Source organism: Pipra filicauda, unplaced genomic scaffold, assembly GCF_003945595.2.
Source record: "Pipra filicauda isolate LSUMZ 115617 unplaced genomic scaffold, ASM394559v2 scaffold135_size2527700_pilon, whole genome shotgun sequence".
In the NCBI taxonomy this organism is placed as follows: Eukaryota; Metazoa; Chordata; class Aves; order Passeriformes; family Pipridae; genus Pipra; species Pipra filicauda.
Window position 1 is genome coordinate 2,080,167 of NW_024103829.1, and position 20,254 is coordinate 2,100,420.

The 20,254-nt window shown below is 38.5% G+C and overlaps 1 protein-coding gene across 2 annotated transcripts in view; it reads left to right on the forward strand.

The window, feature by feature from the left end:
* DPYD (dihydropyrimidine dehydrogenase) overlaps window positions 1-20,254 on the forward strand; it is a 338,238-nt gene that overhangs the window by 270,143 nt on the left and 47,841 nt on the right. For both annotated transcript variants that reach the window (XM_027740750.2, XM_039378355.1), the window contains one exon: window positions 3,162-3,304. In XM_027740750.2, the coding sequence (XP_027596551.1) occupies window positions 3,162-3,304 (143 nt within the window). The remainder of the gene's footprint in view (window positions 1-3,161; window positions 3,305-20,254) is intronic.

A 20,254-nucleotide genomic window follows, 5' to 3' on the forward strand; every position in this document is an offset into this window, starting at 1 on the left:
AAGAAAATGTTAAGGGACTTTCACATCATGTAGTTTTTCACTATTTATAGCTTTGTATAGTAGCAAATATTTTTCCATGATTCATGAGATTTGGAAGAGTAGTTTTCAACACTCAGCATATCATCTTCATGAGGTATTTCTCTGTCTTTCATTTTTATATTTCACTCCTGTGCCTGAGATCTGGATAAATGGACTTTGTTTATTAAATCTCATTATTTTACAGCAAGGTAAATGATAGCCATATCTAGCATTTGGTAGCAGCTGTAATGCGTCTATCAAGAGAGTACCATATCAGCAGTTTCCTCAGCTACGGGTGCTTAACTAGTGGAATTACAGGTCCCAACATGTCAAAGTAGGTGGTAGATGCTTATCTTTTAGTATGTGAGCTGTCTTTCAAATGCTTGCTGGATTTGGACCTCAGCTTCTTAAATACCATAGGATTTATCAGACAACATTCTGCAAATTCGCAGTACTACTTACAGGTCCTTTAAAGTTTGGGATTAAATCTCCTTTATTTCAGCCTTTTAAAAACTCCTTCTCCACAGATCTCTATAATGGAATTTATTACCTTCCTATGGTACTCATACGAAAATGCAAGAAAATAGAGACTGTAGGTCAAATCAAGTGTTCATTTGCTTTCTTTTTTTTTTAATTGCCTATTTTAATAGCTTTGCATCACTGTTGTTTGTTTTCTTTTTTTTTTGCTTTAATCTGAAAGGTTGTTTCACTATTACAAGCAAATCGCATTGTATTCCAGACCAGCTGCTTTTGTTATGGAGGGGGAAACTTCTGAACTGTTGATCAAAAAATGTATGGGAGAATGGCTACACCTTATGTTGTGCTTGTTTTGTATGCTGTAGACTAATTAAAAAAAAAAAAAACTGGGATGAATGGTGACACCTTAGTCAACCCTCTGATTGTCATTACAGCCATTTATTTACTCTCATCAAAAGCACTCCTGAAATGTTTTTAAATTCATTTGAGTGAATTATAAATGAATGGAATACTTTTGCAATCATACCAATTTATCACTAATTTACTAATCACCAAATGTAAGTAATAACTCATATTATGAAAATCAAGTTCAGCTAGTACTAAAAAGTACCTGTGTTCCATAATAAATTCTAAGTCTCATTGCCATCTCTGCTAGACTTCATGAAATCACATGCTTGATTTCTTTGGGCTGAATGAAGACCTTTCTGATTACCTGTTGTGCTGAAACCTTAAATAAACTGACATTTGTTCCTTTTCTTCTATTGACCATTGTACAGAGACAGTCATTTAAGTGAGAAGGTGGCTAATTTAATAATACTAAAGAAAGGAACAATTATATTCTGAAAATATTTTCTTGTGTAGCTCTTTACTACAAGCTGTTATTAAGGTCAAGGGTCTATAAGGCTTTAAAACTGATTGAATGCAAATTCTAAAAGTTACATGGGGGTTAAAAGAGTATAAACATTCATGCCTCAAGGCAGATGTCAGGTTTTAACTCAAGCAGATTGGGAAGAAATTTCCCTCTAGCTGCATGATTTCAGAGTTATTAGTGCCTGTATTGTTTCACCTTTCTAAAAAACAACTACCTCATCACAGTGAGATTCTAGAGCAGCTGTGTCATTGGCTGAAAGCAATACAACAAGTCTGATGCTTACTTCTAGCCTCAATTTCAAACACTGAATATTTGAAGAATTTCATGAACTACTGTTTTTTGATGAGATTATTTTCAGTGGTTTTGGCTGTGTAGGGTATGTTTTGGCCTGTATGCCTTTCAAAAAGCTTTATAAATAAACCCATCAGACCAAACAGCATGGTTTCCATTTTTCTTTTTTTTTTTTTTCCTCAAGCGTTTCTCTAAGACTGGACTATTAATTCTGTCAAAATATTTACTCTTTGGACACTTAACAATCATCCTTTTCGAAGAATCATTCTATTCTTTTCAAACATGTTACAACCGATCTAGCTCAAATGACAGCAAATAGTCATTAGTGTCCTATGGAAAGTTCCTTCTCAACTCCAGCTCCTTTTTTGTGATATTTTCTGTTATGGTCTTAGATTCTTTAAAGCAGTTTTAGTTAGATTTCCAATTTTCATTACTCAGGCTCTAGTTTTCATGAAAACACACCAATGGTGCATCTTGGGTTTGGCTGTCCATTTATGCACATGGAAGTTTAGTTGCTGTTACCTAATACAGTACCAAGGGAGGGGTGGGGGAAAGATCTGACAGCCACAGCCAGACAGTTCCTCTGGGGGTGATGTGTCTTGCCCTTCCAGTACTGTATTGTTGTCCAATGATGACATCAAATTATCCTAAAGGTTCATTAAATTAAGTAGGAATTTTAATATTCTCTACAGAAATCCCAACTAGCCTAACAAAAAGGTAACTGAAAGTGTCAGCTATCTGTGCTATCCATCATCTCATAAGCAGCATCCGTATTTTAAATACTTGCATACCACCAGTAGAACATAGCAAAAAAGACACATTGCAGACACAGTGTATTGGGACTTTAATCGTAATTCCTGTAAATATAGCAGGGAGTTTTCTGACTCAACCTCTATATACCATTTGAAATGCAAGCCCCAGTCTTGGAGATACCACCATAAATGAATATAGTTTATTCTTTTGACTATTATGTTGATTGTTAAAGGGGACTTACATAAAGGATTATCTGAATTTACAAACATCCAGAGGGGAAACAAATAAAATATGAAATTTCAAGTGCAGTGAAATGGTACTTTTAAACAACTTTTAGTTGGACATAAATAAATGAGGTTTTTACTCTTAGTTGGACAACATGTTTATCTATGTTCAAAAAATCAACCTGATTCTTCATGTAGAAACATAAATCTCTTTGTCTAGTGTACTGTGTGGTAAAGTATTGCTTTCTGTCTCAGACATGTTAGTCTTTGTTTTGAGCATCAGCTAAAATGTTTGAGCTAGCTTCGCAGTGTTCATCCAAATGTTTCTGCCATTTTCTGTATTTCAGCAAAATGCATAGTGCTTTACAAGTATTGATACCACTTGAAACCCACTTGGTTTCAGTTTATGAATGAATATAGCCTCTGCACCTCAGATGTTAGTTCCTCATGTTCCTACTGTGAGGGATGTGCAAGTTGCATCAGGGTCTGTTCTGACATTGCTAACAAAATGTTCTGGTTTTCTGTAGGAAATGCTATCAGGCCCATCGCCCTCCGCGCAGTGTCTGCCATAGCCCGTGCTCTCCCAGGATTTCCCATTTTAGCAACTGGAGGCATCGATTCTGCTGAAGCTGGGCTTCAGTTTCTACACAGTGGGGCTTCTGTTTTACAGGTACTTCTTTCTTTGAAACATTAAAATTGAAATAACTGTAATGAAGATCACAATATATCTTCCTTTCAAACATTCGAATAGTGGGGGATTTCTACCACTGAAAGGAATTTTCATGTTTTTAACTTCGTGCTTCTTGCTAAGAGACATTTATTTCACATGGAGGAGGAGGAGGAGTTGCCAAAAGAAAACTTTGGGTGTTGCAATACCAATCTGGGAAAAGGCTGGCCATGAGTTTGTTACCACTTTTTATCTCTGACTTCCAGGATTTAAAATTTAAACATCTCTCTCATGTCATACAAACAAGGTTGACACAGAGTTAAGCAAGAGCTACCTGTTCTTTCATTATTCTCAGGGGTTTTTTCTGCAGAACCTTCTCAAGGGGAGAGGGCTTTCAAAGAGTACTACTTTGGTCTCACAGAGATCCCATTTAAAGTAACTCTTGTTGGTCCAGGCATCTGTGTCCCTTTAGCCTATTTATTGAAACAGGAGGTGTAGAGCTGTTTCTCTTGCATATGGTGCTGGCATTGCACTGAAGTGAGGTGTTAGACTGCATACAGTAGTGGAGGCTGATGGGTTGTTTTGAGGTCCTGGCCAGACTGGCATGGTTAGTTAGTCCCTGTCATGGAAGGAAGCATTGGTGGCATGGTATTTTGAGCACCAGAAAACTGGCTGGAAATCAACCCCTTACCTGCTCTGCTAGGCATGTCAGGGCACCATTGCAGCATGTATGTTAGAATGGCTGAGGAGCAGGTGGTCTTTGTTATATTATTCCATTATATATTGTTACATTCTGGTAGATGTTCAGCCCCTTTATATGTAGGTCCCACCCTAGGCGACAGCAACTGTGGATCCTGTGAATATCGGCTTTGTGTCACTCCCTGGGATGACTGGAGTGTTTTCATTCCCAAAATTCACTTTGACATTGAAATTAGATTCAGTGTGACCATCCTTTTTACACAGCTACAGTGACTGCTGAGATTAGTCATTTGTTTGCTATGTTTCACAAAAAAAAAAGCCAACTCAGTGTTTGGTTTGGTTGGGTTTTTTAATGCACATCAAAATTAGCATCTCTGCGAGCTGAAGTAGAAGACTGCTGGTTTTTTGTGGACTTGCTATGTTCTTTCGATTTACGAATACCGTTTCCTATTTTTTTTTTAAGTTCGTATTAAAATGCTTCAAACTCTTTTTTTGCATGGACAGACAAAAGATCTGCTTTTCTTACACAATGATCTGAGAGTTTCTTGCATATAAATACTAAGTAATGGTGCAAAGTACAGAGCAGCATTTGTCTACAAAAAAAATAGTATTGGCAAGGAAATGTTTTTAGTGGTCAAGATACATTTGGTTTGTTATTGCTAATAGAGCTGCAGTTTCAATGGCTTTGTCTGTAACAATGTTACATGATCTGAACTACACAGAGTGGAATGCTTCTCTGTTTCACATCTGTTGTATCTTTTTCTGAATGACTAAAACTAAAGGTTTTTAATGTCGCGCACTTTTTCTTTATATAGACTGTGTAGCTGTTTATTTTTTATTATGTCTTTTCGATTTGCACCAATGGTAATGGGAAATGCTGAAATATAATTTAATGCAGACATCCCAGTCAGTGCCCAAGAGAAAGAATATTTGATTTACAAAGCATTAATTCTTGTTTTCTTTTTAAAATTAATCAAATTCTCTGAAACTGGCTTACAGAAATTACTTGGATCTATACTGATCTTTTAGTCTTTACAGAACAATTTTTCTTTTCAACAGATTGTCTCCGAGATGGTGAAAAAACTCTTTTCTTGTCCCTAGATTTCACGAGTTTAACGTAAATCATCTCTAGAACTGATTTTAAAATCCTTAGGATCAGAAGTATCCTCAGTTTGAGTGGCTTCTTTCTGTTTCACTAAAGTAGAGAAGTCATTTAAACTAATCTCAGATAAATGGATTCTAAAGTGGCTGTGTAGGTAAGGGTCTGAACTAGTTCAATTGCATTTATTTTAGAATAAGCCTTTAGTAAACTTCATGCAAGATTGTGAGTACAGGCCCTAAGTCTTTCCCTTATGTTGGGAAGGACAAATGGAAGGGAGAAGGAAATGTGTAATCTCTATAGCCAATCTTAGAAGAAATACACTTAACTGTGGTTACACTGAAACTTTTATTTGCTTCTCAGACAAGATACATTGTGATAGAGGGAAGAAGACAGCCTCATCTTCACAGGTCATCTTTGTAACCTCTTTAGGATTATGAGAATCATTACCATTGTTTTTCTTCTTAACAAAGTCATACAAATAGCCAGCTAATATATCCTTTCCTGAATCCCAATCTCTCTCACATATCCTTGGTATCAAATGCCCAGGTTATTTCTTCAACAGTCACAACCTCTGTTGCTTACAGCTTTGACAGTTCACTTCTGCTTTCTCAGTACCAAAATACAGAGCAAGTACAGAATTTGTAGATAGCATCAAATAAAGGGGTCTACTGAATGATTCATTAATTAAGATTCACTGCATAGCAAGTCCCTGAGTTAAGTAGTTAAAAGCTGGGACTCTACTGGAGGGTTACTGAGAACACAGCTGCGATGGGCAGGGCACGTCTCCAGGATGAAGGACCACCGCCTCCCTAAGATGCAGCTTTATGGTGAACTTGCCACCGGCTGCCGCAAGAGAGGAGCCCCGAAAAAAAAGATACAAGGACTCCCTAAAACAACATCTCAGCCTGGGCCATATTGATCACCATAACTGGTCTGCTCTGACCTCCAATCGGGAGGCCTGGAGACACGCCATCTATGACGCTGCTGATGCTTTTGAGAAAGCATGCAGGATCACTCTTGGGGAGAAAAGACAACACAGAAAGAATGGTGCCTTGCAGAATATACCATCTAAGGACTCTTTCTGCTGTGCCTTTTGCAACCGGACATGCCTATCTCGCATTGGCCTTTTTAGCCACCAACGCGCCTGCAACAAATGTGGGTAGAGCCCTTCCCAAATCTTCGTTCGCGAAGCCTAGCCATGACTGGAGGAATTATGTATGTGTCCCATAGCTTGATCCCAGGTATCTGCTTTGGACACTGTTGCTGTCACTGTTTGGTTATGATTAGACACTTGGACTGACGTAATACTGCACATTTTTGTGATCTGACTTCATGTTTCCAAAACCACGAGGACACTTTACGATGGATCCAGAGGCACACAGAATTCCTCATTAGCAGCATTTTAAAAGGGTAGGGAATGTCAGATAATCCAGTATTAAACGCAGTCTCGTAATAACTGCTAAGTAGCACAGACCATATTGATCCATCCATGGAGCCCAGCTAGAGAGCCTGGGAGAGCAGAACTTGCTTGGCCACTGGGCTTCCCTTCACTGTGGCTCGACAAGAGACCCGTGTCTTCTCTGCCATGGGAGGGTGACATTCACGGGCTAGGATAATAAGAAGGCTTTGTGTGAGTTGATTTAATTGCAGTATGGCATATCTGTTAGAGGAAAGGTTTATGAATAATAAATGTTCTTCCATTAAAAGCAAGATCAGATTTTCCTCTGCAGCTATTTGACCTACAATCAGTTCTCCATTATTTTTTCCAATTCCAATTGCTTTTATTTTTAAAACATGGGGATTTATTTTCCATTTACAAAATCATTGTACATAGGAATGCAAGTCAGGAGATAGGTGGTAAGCCATATTTTGCTATATACCATAACCACCTCAAGTGCTATTAAGCAGTTATATTAGAAAATGGTTTGGGGAGAGAGTTTCAGTATTCAAAATATGTTCTATCCCCTCCTTTAGAAGATGGAGGGCAACATCTTAGCATTGTTATGTGAAAAGCTTGTGTATAAGGAAGTTTGCAGCAGGTATAGAAAAAAACCTGAATCATTGTAGTCAGAAGTAGCTGGGATTAAAATTTCGTACAGCAGTTTAACAGAGCATTCTTCCCCTGTATGGACTTCTGACATGTTGCAAAAAGAGCCCATTTGTTTTTTAATTTCTCATTACAAATGATGAAACATTTCAATCCTTCTTCAGCTGATTCCATAGCACTATACTTTTTTTAACATACCTGAATCCACCAATCCTTTTTCAGTACAGATATGAAATTAAAAAATAATAACAATTTTATTTATGGAGATAATCCTGCACTCACTCCATAGCAAAAGCTCCAGAAATGTCTAGCTGCATCTTTCTAATGACCTGAGGTACAGTTCATTACTACAGGCTTACAGTGAGGCTGAAGTATTTTATTTTTAATTTAAATAAACTTTTTTTAAAGCCTAAATGTATCAAAATAAGATGTATATTGGATTTTTTTTTAATCTTTTTCATCATGTCTGTATTTACTGTGGCACATTGATGGTTCGTTAGATTTTTGCAAGGCTTTGGAAGAGACATACATTTTTAAAAGTCATCTTGCTGCAGGAAATTAAAATGGGAAACAATTATAAAAAATTCCAGCGGAAAGAGAAAATGTGTTATGGAAAAAGCAATAAAAGCATAAAAATATTAAAGTAAAAATCACTTCACAGTAGCCTGTATGATTCAATTGTAGATCAATATTGTGTAGTTAATGCATTAGCAGTAGAGCATTAATTTGCAATTACAGCAGGTGATCTGATCCTCTGTGTTCTGTCCATTGACATAAATGACCTTTTGTTGAAAGAGATTCTGTAGTCATTATTTCTAGCAGATGTAACAAAAAAAAAGGTAGAACAAAGGAGTACTTTCTGAAGTATAGTTGTTTCATGATGGGGTCTTTTAGCATTATATGGTGGTATGGAATACTTTTGTTAGTCTGGAACATTGGTCATTGTCATGTAAAGAATCTGGGTACCTTTTCAAAGAAATTTCTTTTCTCATGAATTACGGAGGTCACACTTGTCCCCTGTTGCAGACATGGGTGTCTGTAAGGTCTGTAAGGCTTTCTACACAGCAGCAATTTAAAATCCACCTATATAAAGCTGCTTCCCAGCAGGGCAGCCTGTAGCTTTGCCCTGATCCGTGTTTCAGACCCACCTTCATCCATCTTAATCTCCCACTTATCCTGGATGGGACATGGTGCCTTGCAGTTCTGCTCCTATGGATGCTGTGCTTTTGTCCTCACCATGTTGTATTCAGCCCACATGCACCTGCTGCCTCTGGGCCTTGCACCATGACCCTCCTCATTTCTCAGGCAAGGAAAGCAGATGGAAATGTACCCTACCTCAGCAGCAGAGCTGCCATGAAGCTGGATCTGTCCCATACCCTTCTCTCCTGCTTGACACCAGCTGTGTGTGAGACCTCAGGGATCTGAGGAAGAACAAAACCATTCTGGAAGTATGGCAGCCCATGATAGCAAAGCAACAGCACTGGCGTTTTGCCTCTCTAAGATGAACTCTCTCTCCAACACGGAACACAGTTTTTTTTATGAGACAGCTTGTGGGTTTTTTATCATTTTCGAGGAGCCCTCTTATTGGTACCTCTTTGGAGCCAGTCTCAAGGGATTCAGTACAGTTTGATTATTATTTTTGCTTCAGCAATCTTTTTACTGAAGCATTTAACAGAGAGATTTTTATAGCAGCAGGATGGCCCTTTGTGTGTGAATAAACAGGCTTTTCTATCACAAAATAGTGGGACTTGATCTATGAGAGAGCATTGTTATTGTATTTGTGCAAATGTGAAATCCTGTAAGGAACTCTTCTACATGGTATAAAATGCTCTGGCTATCAGAAAATAAAAGTAAGGCTCTGAAAATATAGTCAGTGTGAAACAACAGGGGGAAAAAATACCTTTTCATGAGCACTATGTCTTATCTTAATGTTTAGATGCTACCATTCTCTCCCTCTCAATCTTAAAAAGAAAAACAAAACAAAACCCCCAAACAAACAAACAAAACCTGCAAAAATCCATGTAGTTGATGTTTGCTGTAATCGTTTATCATGTTTCCCCCCCCTTTATTTTTAACTTTCATTAGGACCCTGATGCAATTTGTCTATACTTTTTTATGGCTACAGAACTGCAAAGTAGAGAGCTGGTTCTCCATGCACTTCATTACTGTTCTTTTAAGCCTGTCTCAGTGTCTGTTGAAGTCAGTGAAGACTGATATCTGAGTTTAGTGAGAAATAGATCAGGCAAAAAAATTCTCATCCAGGAATTGTTTTTTTTACCATTTAATGGTATGAACAGTGAAGAACTAAAAGAGATTCTAATAATGGGAGTACAGAGCAGGTCAGTGATGGAGCTGGCCCTATGTTTTAAAATTCCGGGTTAAGTTTATGCTGATAACAACTGGGAAAAAAATATTTTGTGTTGCAATGAATAGCTGCGATTTTGAATGCAGAGGGAGAACTCAGTCTTTCCTTGTGTCCCATCTCAGCTCTGTATGAGGAGAACGAGATCGGGTGTATTGCTGCAAGTCTTAAACAACCACAGGGTGCCATTGGTGTGGCAGAGCAAGGCTATGCTTCTCCTGCCTGGACTTTCAAAGAGGTGGAAGACTTTGCTCTGTGCCAGGCAGAGAGGGCTCCAAGGGCGGACAAGCCCAAGAACAGGGATACATTGGCACCAGAAGGACACTGTGAAGTTTCTGACATGGGCTGTGGCTCAAGAGGTAGAAGAACAAAACCTTTCTGTACAAAGCTGTTCATGGCACAGAGAAGTTAAGGTGCTGCAGCTAATTCTTCTATCACCATTTAAAATGATGAGTGAAGAATAAGTTGCTGGGTGCAGTAACAGGCCACCAAAATGATATCAGACAAGACTCTTTACACTCATCAACAGTTGTAAAGAAAAAAAGAGGCCACTTAAGGCAAACCTACTTTTCAGATATAAGTCCTTTGATTGAGATAAGTGTAGTTTCCTGTAGAAATAGTAGTTTTTAGACCGTATTCCCAAAGAAACTCGATGTGTGTTTGCACATCCATTTGAGTGCCTTGGTCACATTTGAGCTTTGTGGCCATTTTCACTGAAATTTGCCAGAAGATAGAAAGTATTTTGCTCTAACAAGTTTTGAGAAAACAAAAAAGTCAGGCAGAGGAGAGAGCGTAACTGCATTCCTTCACTGTAAGCACAAGCACACTATGAGCTCACCTTTATTAGACCTCTGAGAATCCACATGGGACAGCACTGTTAAGACTGTGTCAGCCACAGGAAAGGCTTTAATTGGCAGCCACACCTTATTAGACGTCAGAGAACCCAACCAGGAGACACAGAGCTGCTGGAAGCCAGGTATCATTAGCTCCGCTGCTCACAGAGCAGCACACTGAAAAAAGTCTTCAATGGATGCAGCACTGAATGGAGTGGCCCTTCTCTGCAGAGCTGAAATTTGCAGTACATGCAGAAACAAAAGAGGGAACAAAGTGCTGTTTGAACATGTCGACATGAAATCCGAAGAAAAATGAATGTGAAAGAGAAAAGAGTTGGGACAGACATACTCAAGCATTCACTTGTGAAAACATTTCATTATTTTCTGGGTTTTTAACTAGCCTAGTGCTAATTACAGAAACTCAACCTGTTCTCAACTATCTGTCTTTGCTAATAAAAAAGAAGTAATTAGAAGACTGCCACACATGCTCCATTACAGATGATTGGGGGGAAAATTACTAATTGATGAGAATTTTCTATGAGAATTCCTTTTAATGGAAATCAGAATTTGTCAAACAAAAACAATTTAGAAAGTTTTTTTGTTATGGTTGTAAAAAAGGTCAAATTAGAACAGGTTTTCATTATTGATTTTTACTTATATTATCTTGCCACTTAATGAAAAGTTGCAATATTCAAATCAGCAGATTGAAAAGTTACAGACTAAACACTAATAATGTCTTTTATTTTATACAGTTCTGCATTAATTTTACATTTTATTTGGAGCTACTTAGGGGATTTATCTGTTAGTTTTCCTTTATTTCTGCTCATTTCACCAGCTAGTAAATGAAGTCTGCATAGATAGGATTGTTATTTCATAAATTTGTAAGAACGAATTAAAGCTCATTCTTTAGCAATTGCTATTTGTCATTCTCGTAATGGATTCTCATGCAAGGTAGGTTAACTATCACTGCATGGTAATAATTATTTACTAACAATGAGGTCTTAATTGAACATCAGCTCAAATGCTGTCCTATACCAGTCACTCCCAGCCTCCACAGGGGATTTGTTGTCCTGGGGACACTGGGTCTGCTTCTCTTTCTCCCTCTGCCGAGGTGTCTACATTGCCTCCGCGGGTGACATAGGGACTTTAACCATTGAGGCGATATGAAGAATAGTTGCTTTGGCAACATGTTTTCTCCATCTCTCTCAAGGATCCACAATATTGCTTGTCCTTCCAAAACCCGGTACTGCTGTACCTATTTTTCATGTGGATTCACACTACTCATGTGGATTTATGCTGCCACTATCTTATATGAACATTCACAGAGCTGTCCTTCATGAAGATAAAAGCACATGGTGTGAATTGGCATCGAGTGAGATGCCATGGAGATGACTCTTCACAAGAGGCTTGGTTAATTGTTGATGAAATTGTAGACAAGTTGTTTTACTCAGCTCAGGTTGCTTCCAGACATGAAGCTCTCTCTTGTAGACAGAGTTCCCCTTGTGTACCAGTGTGGAGGTGACTTGAAATTGAATCTGAAAGCATACCCAGCTTCTTGTTGGATATTGAAAAAAAATAGAACAAAAGATAAGCACAGTGAAAAATGCTGTTTCTTTTTTCCTTTCTACCATCTCCAGTAATTACTTAGGGAAATTCCTGTGGGTTTTGTTTTGTTGGGGTTTTTTTTGTTTGTTTGTTGTTTTGTTGGGGTTTTTTATGTTATATTTATTGTAACTGTAGGGGACTTGTTTTCCAAAAAGGGAAAATGTAAAACATTTGGGATTGCAAAGCTCTGCCATCGGAAAAGTTTTTCTTGGAAACATTATTGGTCACACGAAGAAAACGTATGTGTAAGAAATTTTCCTTTTTGTATCATAGCAGCTCTGTTGATCTTTCAGTCAGAGGCAGTACCTGGCAGTGAAAGGAAGAGAGGGAGAGTAAGCAGTGGAGGACACTGTGCTCAGGGAAGGCATGGTCCTGGAGCCTGCACTGGTGCAGGAGTGCACTGCTGGGCAGCTCAGCTTGGGCTTGGTGCTGGACTAGCTGCAGTTTGGTCACTGATCTGTCGGTTTTCCCAGTGGTAGAAAAGTGGTTTTTCTGCCCAGGAAGGAGGGAGCAATCTGGGAATATGAACCCTGATGCCTTTTTGAAGTTTTTTTCCAGCTACAGCACAACCCCCCTGACACAGTTTGATCTGGCTGATGAGGGACCCTTTTATCCATGCAATTAGAATAGAAGAAATAAACAGAGAAAGCATTTTTCTGAAGCTGGCATTTTGGAAGCTGGCAGTATGTTTAACAAAGAGTTTAACTTCCTTCAATATCCCGAGTTGTGTTGCTGCTTTTCTTGATGATATTTGTTATTTGGACAGAGATAGGTAAAACAATCCCTAAGGAAATGTGGAAGTGGGTTTTTATCTCAGACACGAAGGACTCAGAGGGTCAGAACTATTTTATTCACATGAATCTCACTCTTCAATGGACACAGCAGCTGCTGCACAAATTCTTACAGGCAAACTGATAAAGGATGAAAGTAATTTTAGCTGAAATAAAATGTGAGAGTACTAGAGGGAAAGACTCACCAGGATGAGGGGTTAATCATTGCAGGACTGAACTGAGGTTCCAGAATGGAAAAATTTCTTTTCCATTTGATTTTGAGAGGTCTGCGGCTTTGAAAATCCTGGTCACAGGAGAATATCCCTCGTTAGCTGGTTCTCATTAGAATTTTTTCAAAATTTCTTTGAGAAAACTGTTTTTCATTGACAAATTTAATTTAATCAAAATAGATCTGGGTTCAGGTCCCTACTGTGTCTGATTCAGAGTGTCCTGGGATGAACGCTGAAGGTCTGCCCTGGATCCATTATGTATTAATGAACCTGACTATTGCCAGTGATGAGGAAATAGTTATTCTGTCAGAGGGAAGTCTAAGCACGGAAAAGTTTTCCAGTTTAAACTGATAATCAAAATTCTAAAAATGTGTGGAACTAGCACATTTAAAGAAAAAATATATTATTTGGGTGAATCAAATCTCTGTTTCAGTCTTTTCACAACATATTTTAGTTTTGACCTTTTCATTCCAATTAACTTGGATTGCAAAACAGACATTTTCTAGTTAAATGGAGCCATTACATTCCATGTTGTCAAACAGCACATATTGGTAATTCTGGAACTCTTTTCCACACATTTTTCAGAACACCATTCTTTTCTGAAAAGCATGCTTCCCTAGAGCACCACTCACTTCTGACAAATACACCTTTCCAAAAATGGGATAACAGACCAACTCCAGTCCAGAGATGATGGTGTTCCTGTTGGCTAGCTCTCAGAAAACAAAATCTTAAAACCACTGCTAACTTCTGTGTAATGTTACTTGGTGACTTTTATCATCAAACCACCAGATCAGAGTGACTTAACTGGTACCTGCTTTAGAAATTTCTTTGGAGCTGGAGGATATGACTCATGTAATTGGGTCAAGTAAATCTACATCTACCTGACACAGCTGGTGATGCTGTACCAGCAGCTGCAGAACCACTGGGAGAGCTGAAGGATTTCATTTTCCGCAACAGTACTTATTAGAGAGAGGCAAGACCTTTGGGTGTTAATAAATGAAATATTAAGTGATATTCAACATATATTTAAAGATAGTTGTAGAGCCTCTCGATGTGATTGGACTGTTTACACAGGGGAGTTAGTTCATCTGCTTTCAAAGCTATCTTTCATTTTGTAGATCTGCAGTACAATGATACAATTTGCTGTAGATGGCTGATTATGAAGCTGTTTCCCACACTCCTCAATGCTCAAGGCATGTGGAATCATATTTGTTTTCTTAGGAAAGATGATCACGATCAGCATTTTTATTGGTGTGTGTGCCCACCTACTGCATAAAGGTCCACTTTGTAGTTCCAAGAACTGACAGAATGCTTAGTGAGATAAGGAAATATAACCATTCCTCTAGGGGTGGTTGACAGTGAAAAAACCCCACAATTACCTCAGGGAGCCTTCTGAAAATTCTTGATTTATTCTGCATTTTGCCTGTCAAAGACATGGGATACAAAATTGCATCGTTCAGGGTCCCTTGATAAGAACCAGTTTCCCACTCCCAAACACCCAGTTTAGCTATTTAGATCAAAGATACATTAATTGGCAGTGGAGAACTTAAGGGGACGAAAAATAGATTTGAGTAGGCTAGGAATTAATGCATCGGATAACATTCCTAAAGGATCCCTTCTAGTGCTCTTATCTCCTGCTGTGCCCTCATAAGTGGCTAATGGATTCTCGACTTTTTTCTCCTCCTTCATCACTGGCCAGGGTTGCTGGAGTGCAATACATGAACAAGATCTACTCTTGCAGTCCCCAAAATCAGGTACTTCAGGGTCTCTGTGCCAGGAAGAGTAACCATCCCCTGCTGGGGAAGCTTCTCAATACAGCCTGTCTCAGGAGACTGTTGTGGCTTCAGCAGATGTGGCTCTTCTCGCTGTCTTTCTCCTTTTAACTCATTTTAAGCTCTGTGATTTACTGGCATTAGCCTATACTTTCAATTAGAATGACAATTTATCTCAAGCTTGTCTGATGAACGCTCTTGAGGTATAACAAAATATCTGAAATACTTCACTGACTTACTGATACCCACATGGCGCTGGACCATCCAGTTGTGGGGTTTTTTTCTTTTTCTTTTTTGTTTTTTTTGTTTTTTTTTTTTTTGTAATACAGATTTCTTAAGCCCTCTATGAATGGTTGCCTGCTTTTCAGACCCTGGGGTTATTAGCATCTTTAAATCTTTCTTCTGTGTGTTACCTCTCTAAGTGTCACTAGTAAGCCCTCAGCTCATTAGGACTTCAAGTCTAGGACTTAGTAAAAAAAATAGTAGGTGGGGGTTTTTTCTCATAATTCAGACAATTCATAGATGTAATGTTTGAGTCCTTCAAACTGCTTTCTGAAAGCTATACTAGACTCTGGAACCAGTAATAGTTCATTAGTTCATATATATTAGTTCAATTCTAATGTTTTAAAAAGGCTATCATCTATCATCCAATTCAGTTTTGCATCTTGATCCAGTATCTGAAGACTTGTTAAGTAACATCTCATCTTCTAACCTATATCTCTAGAGTCATTTAAGCAGCTAATGTGAGTGAATCAAATCATTCCATCTGTACTGTATCAATATTTTGGAAGCTTTCTCTTACTTACAAATTTGTTCTTTAAAACAAAGAATCTTGGGGGTTTTTTTCCCAGAGAGTGCACCACATTGTCTGATAATCCAATTCCCCTAATGTTCTTAATCCTACAGCCCTCTAGCAGAAGTAATAATTGCTGATAGAAAGGATAATTTAGGCTACACATTTAATGTACTTGGTGTTCACCAAGACATGAGGAAGAGGAACCATGGTTATACAGACAGCCTTTCCACAGACATTGGTGTCCTGAAGATTGTATAATCTCCCCTCTCAGAGGAGATTTTATTTGTCTGCATGTTCTCACATTGCAGTTCTTGCCACATTATTATGAGTACTGTGTCAGACAACCAGTACAGTGTCTGCTGCTTTTTACTTTGGAGATCTGGGCACGTCTAAATTACTGTACAGAAGCTAGAAAACATATATTTTCATTTCCATAGGCATATAGATTGCATGGACCAGGAAGATCTTTCTTTAGTTGGGTCAATTTTTGCTAGTTGCTTTTGAGAATAAATTTTAAATTGTATGTATACCTTACCCAGATTTTCATAATGCTCTTTCCCGCTTCAACAAAATTAATCTTCTTAAGGTTGCCAATTCCTATGGATACCCAGGTGGGCACAAATAGAATTATTCCTGAAGCATCTTGCATTCATTCACAGCTTCAGTCTTTTTTCAACAGAATCTTAATCAACAGACACTAATCAAGAAAGCAGTAGCTTCAACTATACATGAAATAACAGCTCAGGCATTCATAAATGTTTCTCCAAGAGGAAGATGAATTTATGTCTTCAATACTTATCAGGAAGAATTTTTAATAGAAAAAGAAAGCTTCTATAAAAAGATTATTAATGTTAAAATTGAAAATATAATATAAAAACAGTAAACCTTTTGCTTATCATTTGGGCATATCAGTAAAAATATTTTAAAGGGAGTCAACCAAATTCATGGAAAAGCAAAATTGTTAATGCATTGTAAAACCTCTCACAGTTATCTCAGAGGAATAATAGTTCTTTATCCCCTTGCTATGGTAACAATATTAGAAATTTTGAAGTCAAAGGCCAATTTCCTAATCGGATGACTTTTTGAAAGCTATTTTATTTACAGATCCTATGCAATTTAGAACCAAAGCTGAAATAAGTCTCCATCTTCTGGGGAAGTAAGATGGCATTCTGCTAAATGCTAGAATTTTATCATTTGAAGGGAAAAAAGGGAAAAAGAAAGCAGCCAGTGAGACCTAAGAATATAAAAGCATTTGAGATCTCAGAAGGAGTTTAAATCAATGCACTGCCACAGTTACAGCACAGATGAAAGAGCCTGCTGTCTCAATTGCCAGGAATCTACTTAGAAACTCTCACTTTGATTTTTTTTTTTTTTTGTAGTCCGTTACATTACCACTAAATGCAATATACAGAGACATCACTGCTTTGATGATGTACAGCTACAACAAATAGAAACTAATATGGTAGAACAGTCAAGCTTTGTGATTTGCGTTTGTATATACAAATATATACCCATCAATCTTGTTACTTCTAGACTGTATCACTGCCACCCATCTACCTCCTTACTGTTACTTCTGTTTTCATAGAAGTGACAATTATTTTGTACCCATATTCTGAAGAGATAGGTATATATATATTTCAGAGGGGTGTAAAAATCAAAATTTTCTCCAAGCTATTGTCTTCCAGAACAAATTCCTCATTTGCAAAGGGTTCTGATAGTGCTTTGAAACAATTTCATATTGGAGAACAACTGCTGCCAGACGTTACAAGATTCTTGTTCTCACAGTTCTTGTCACACCAAGAATACTTACACTTCCTGCAAAACGGCACATTACTGAACAGGTCAGCTTCTCTGACCTGCTCCAGTCTTTTGCAGTGAACTTGCAGTATGTGAGATTATACACAATACCTCCTGTTAGGTGAAAGTAGTATAGGAAAAAACTACCACAAATGTGTCTAGATCTGCATCTCATCTGCGGCCTCTGCTGAAATCCCAGCTACTGATGGAATAGATGGGCTAGGGTTCATTTTTGGCACCATATTCCCCACCATCACTTGTCCAGCTGGGATTTCAATGTATAATAATGAGTTTATGTAAAAACTGAGTGTCATGGGGTAAGAGAGAGTGGACAGACTAATGCCTGAAGAAGACTTCATTGTTTCCTCTTCTGGTGTTACAGGAAATATTTTCTCCTCTGCAACATCTGCCAGTGGGAAAATGTAAGGACAGCACTGAATAGGAATTTCTTTATGGGGTGATCTGTCTGGAAATGCCTCAGGCACTTTGTCCAGCTTCTGCATGGTTGGCACGGGTCTTCCACAAAGTCTCCCAGGATATCCCAAAGTGTCTACTAGAACTACATCCATTTTTGTAGAGAGTGAAACAGAAATAAAATGTAATGTCTGGGTATTTTTCCCATTGCTTCTAGAAACGTAGACTATAGACAAAACTGAAAGGTCTTACACAGACAGAGCTCTCAGTAAACAGTGCAGGGGATTTACCTCAGTAAACACTTTGGAAATTGGCATCTCTTTGTTGTGTAATGATTCTGCTAAAAGCAAAGGCATTTACAATGTTTTATGACTGATATGGTAGTACTTGTCACCAGTAAAGAATTTTTTCTTCAAAAATATGTAAATCAAAAGTTTCAGATTCATGTGAATGATTAATGACAATCACATAACCTGTAAAATTTTTTTTACACAATAATAATCTGTGACAATTTACTCCAGTTCCTCAAGTAAGATTCATAATGTCTCTAGATCCTGTGACAAAGACTCAGTTTTTATGTTTATTTAGTAATAGAGCAGGCAGGTCATTTCTTATGCAAGACATCAGCAGGGACCTTTGCATGCCTCTCCCATCATTGCATTTGGCAGAGCAGTTTTACTTAGAGCCTTAGCCTATGATTCATTTCACATCCCCATTCCCCAATGAGATCGTTTGGTGTATGTTTGATTTACCAACAGCAAAGCAGGCATTGTGTCTTTTAGTATCTCAGACATGTCTGTATAGATTAGAATTGTAACCTACAGTTGCAACTTACACTGTGCAGTTTTAGATTTCAGAATACTGAGAGCACAATGTAGTTGATCATACATAGCATGTTGGCCTGCTTGTCTCCTTTGAGACATAAGGGGCAATCATTGGAGTCTGGATCTGGGAGAAAGAAAAGGAGATCCAATGCTAAAAATTAAATTGTAGCAGTTCCACTACGAGGACAGAGCCAGGCAATGGAGTAAAACCAAGCTCATGCAAAATTATCTCCCTGTATATTAGTGCAATATGAATAATACAGGTTTCTAAACAGGAAAAATGTAGCATCTTCCTCTTCTAGTCCAAGTTCAAGTCCAAAGCTAGAGACCAACTGTGGTTGAGATGTGGGAGGGGGCTTGGACTAGGGAATTGGATTTTAGGGCTCTCAAACCATGACACCAACACAAGCAAGACAGTAGGACAGCACTTGTGAGCAGAGCAGCTGACAGCTTCATTGTGACCTGGACCTCACTCTGTCCCAAAGGATGCTCAAAGGGCCAGTGTCTCATTTTTCACAGAAGAAAGATACTTTCTACCTAAATGTTTCAGGTAAGAGGCTGGGTCAGTGAATAGCTTAATGTTAATTTACTCATTAAACAGATCCACCTGGATTATTTAGGATTAAGGGATATTAAACAGGTGCCATCTCTGCTGTGTGATCCAGCACTACTGCTTGCCAGAACCTGGGCTGATAAACCACACAAGCAACTGATCCAGACCCACTCTGTTTCTTATACTTGTCCATAAGTGGCTTCTGTTGGCCACGGGATACAGACCACTGCTCTGATACAACATGACCAGGTGTGTGTTCTCAGCTGTGAAGTTACAGTTCTGTTAGGTTTTTGCTTCAGGGTCTAGAGGGAAGCACATTTTGCTGTGCTTAGTTTGTAAAAGCATGATGCTGAGGAGAGGGGCTGAGCCGGCAGAGCTGGCTGCAGCTCAGTTTCATGTGTACAAGGCGCGGACAGCAGCAGTTACACAGCACTTCTTGCCTTTATCTCCTCTTGAGGTGGTTTGATAAGACATTACACAAGAGGTGGTAGCAACCAAAAGGTAGTTCCATTTTAAATACAGCCATAGCTGCGCAGCAGAAGAGGGGGCTCAGGCTCAGCATTTAGCTTTGCAAGGGAGAGGAAGCCTGTTCCCCGTGCAAGCAGCGGGAGCAGAGAGGGGCATTAATGATGTGTGGAGATTGGTCGGTTCAGTTCTGCTGCAATTTTTCCAGATGCGTGAGTTTGAGTCTCACCTGGTCTATTGCCCTGCCACTTCTCTTGTGCTGAAAAGAGGGCACAGTGTCATTTAAACTGGTGATTCAGAGGCAGCCAGGTATGATGCTAAAAACCTCTCTCTGTGGTGTAGAAATTGTCATGGCTGATGGGTCAGGGTGACCTTTTATCTTCATTTTGTTCACCGCCTTTTAAAATGCAGCAAAGGCTTCTACATTGATTCATGGAAGATATTGTAAGCCTAAAATACAAATCTCACCATCTGAGAAATTTTGAAGCTCAGAATTTTGGAATTTGCCAAAAACATGGCAAAAACTATTTCTGTTGGTTTTGTATGTTTTAATCTTTGAATCTCTCTAGTTCTAGGAAAGGCCCATAAACATAAGCACTTGCTTTTGTCACAGTGAAATAAGTGAAAGGCACGTTTTTGGCTAATTATGTAAACCATTGGGCACCATAGTCACAAAGCTTCTAC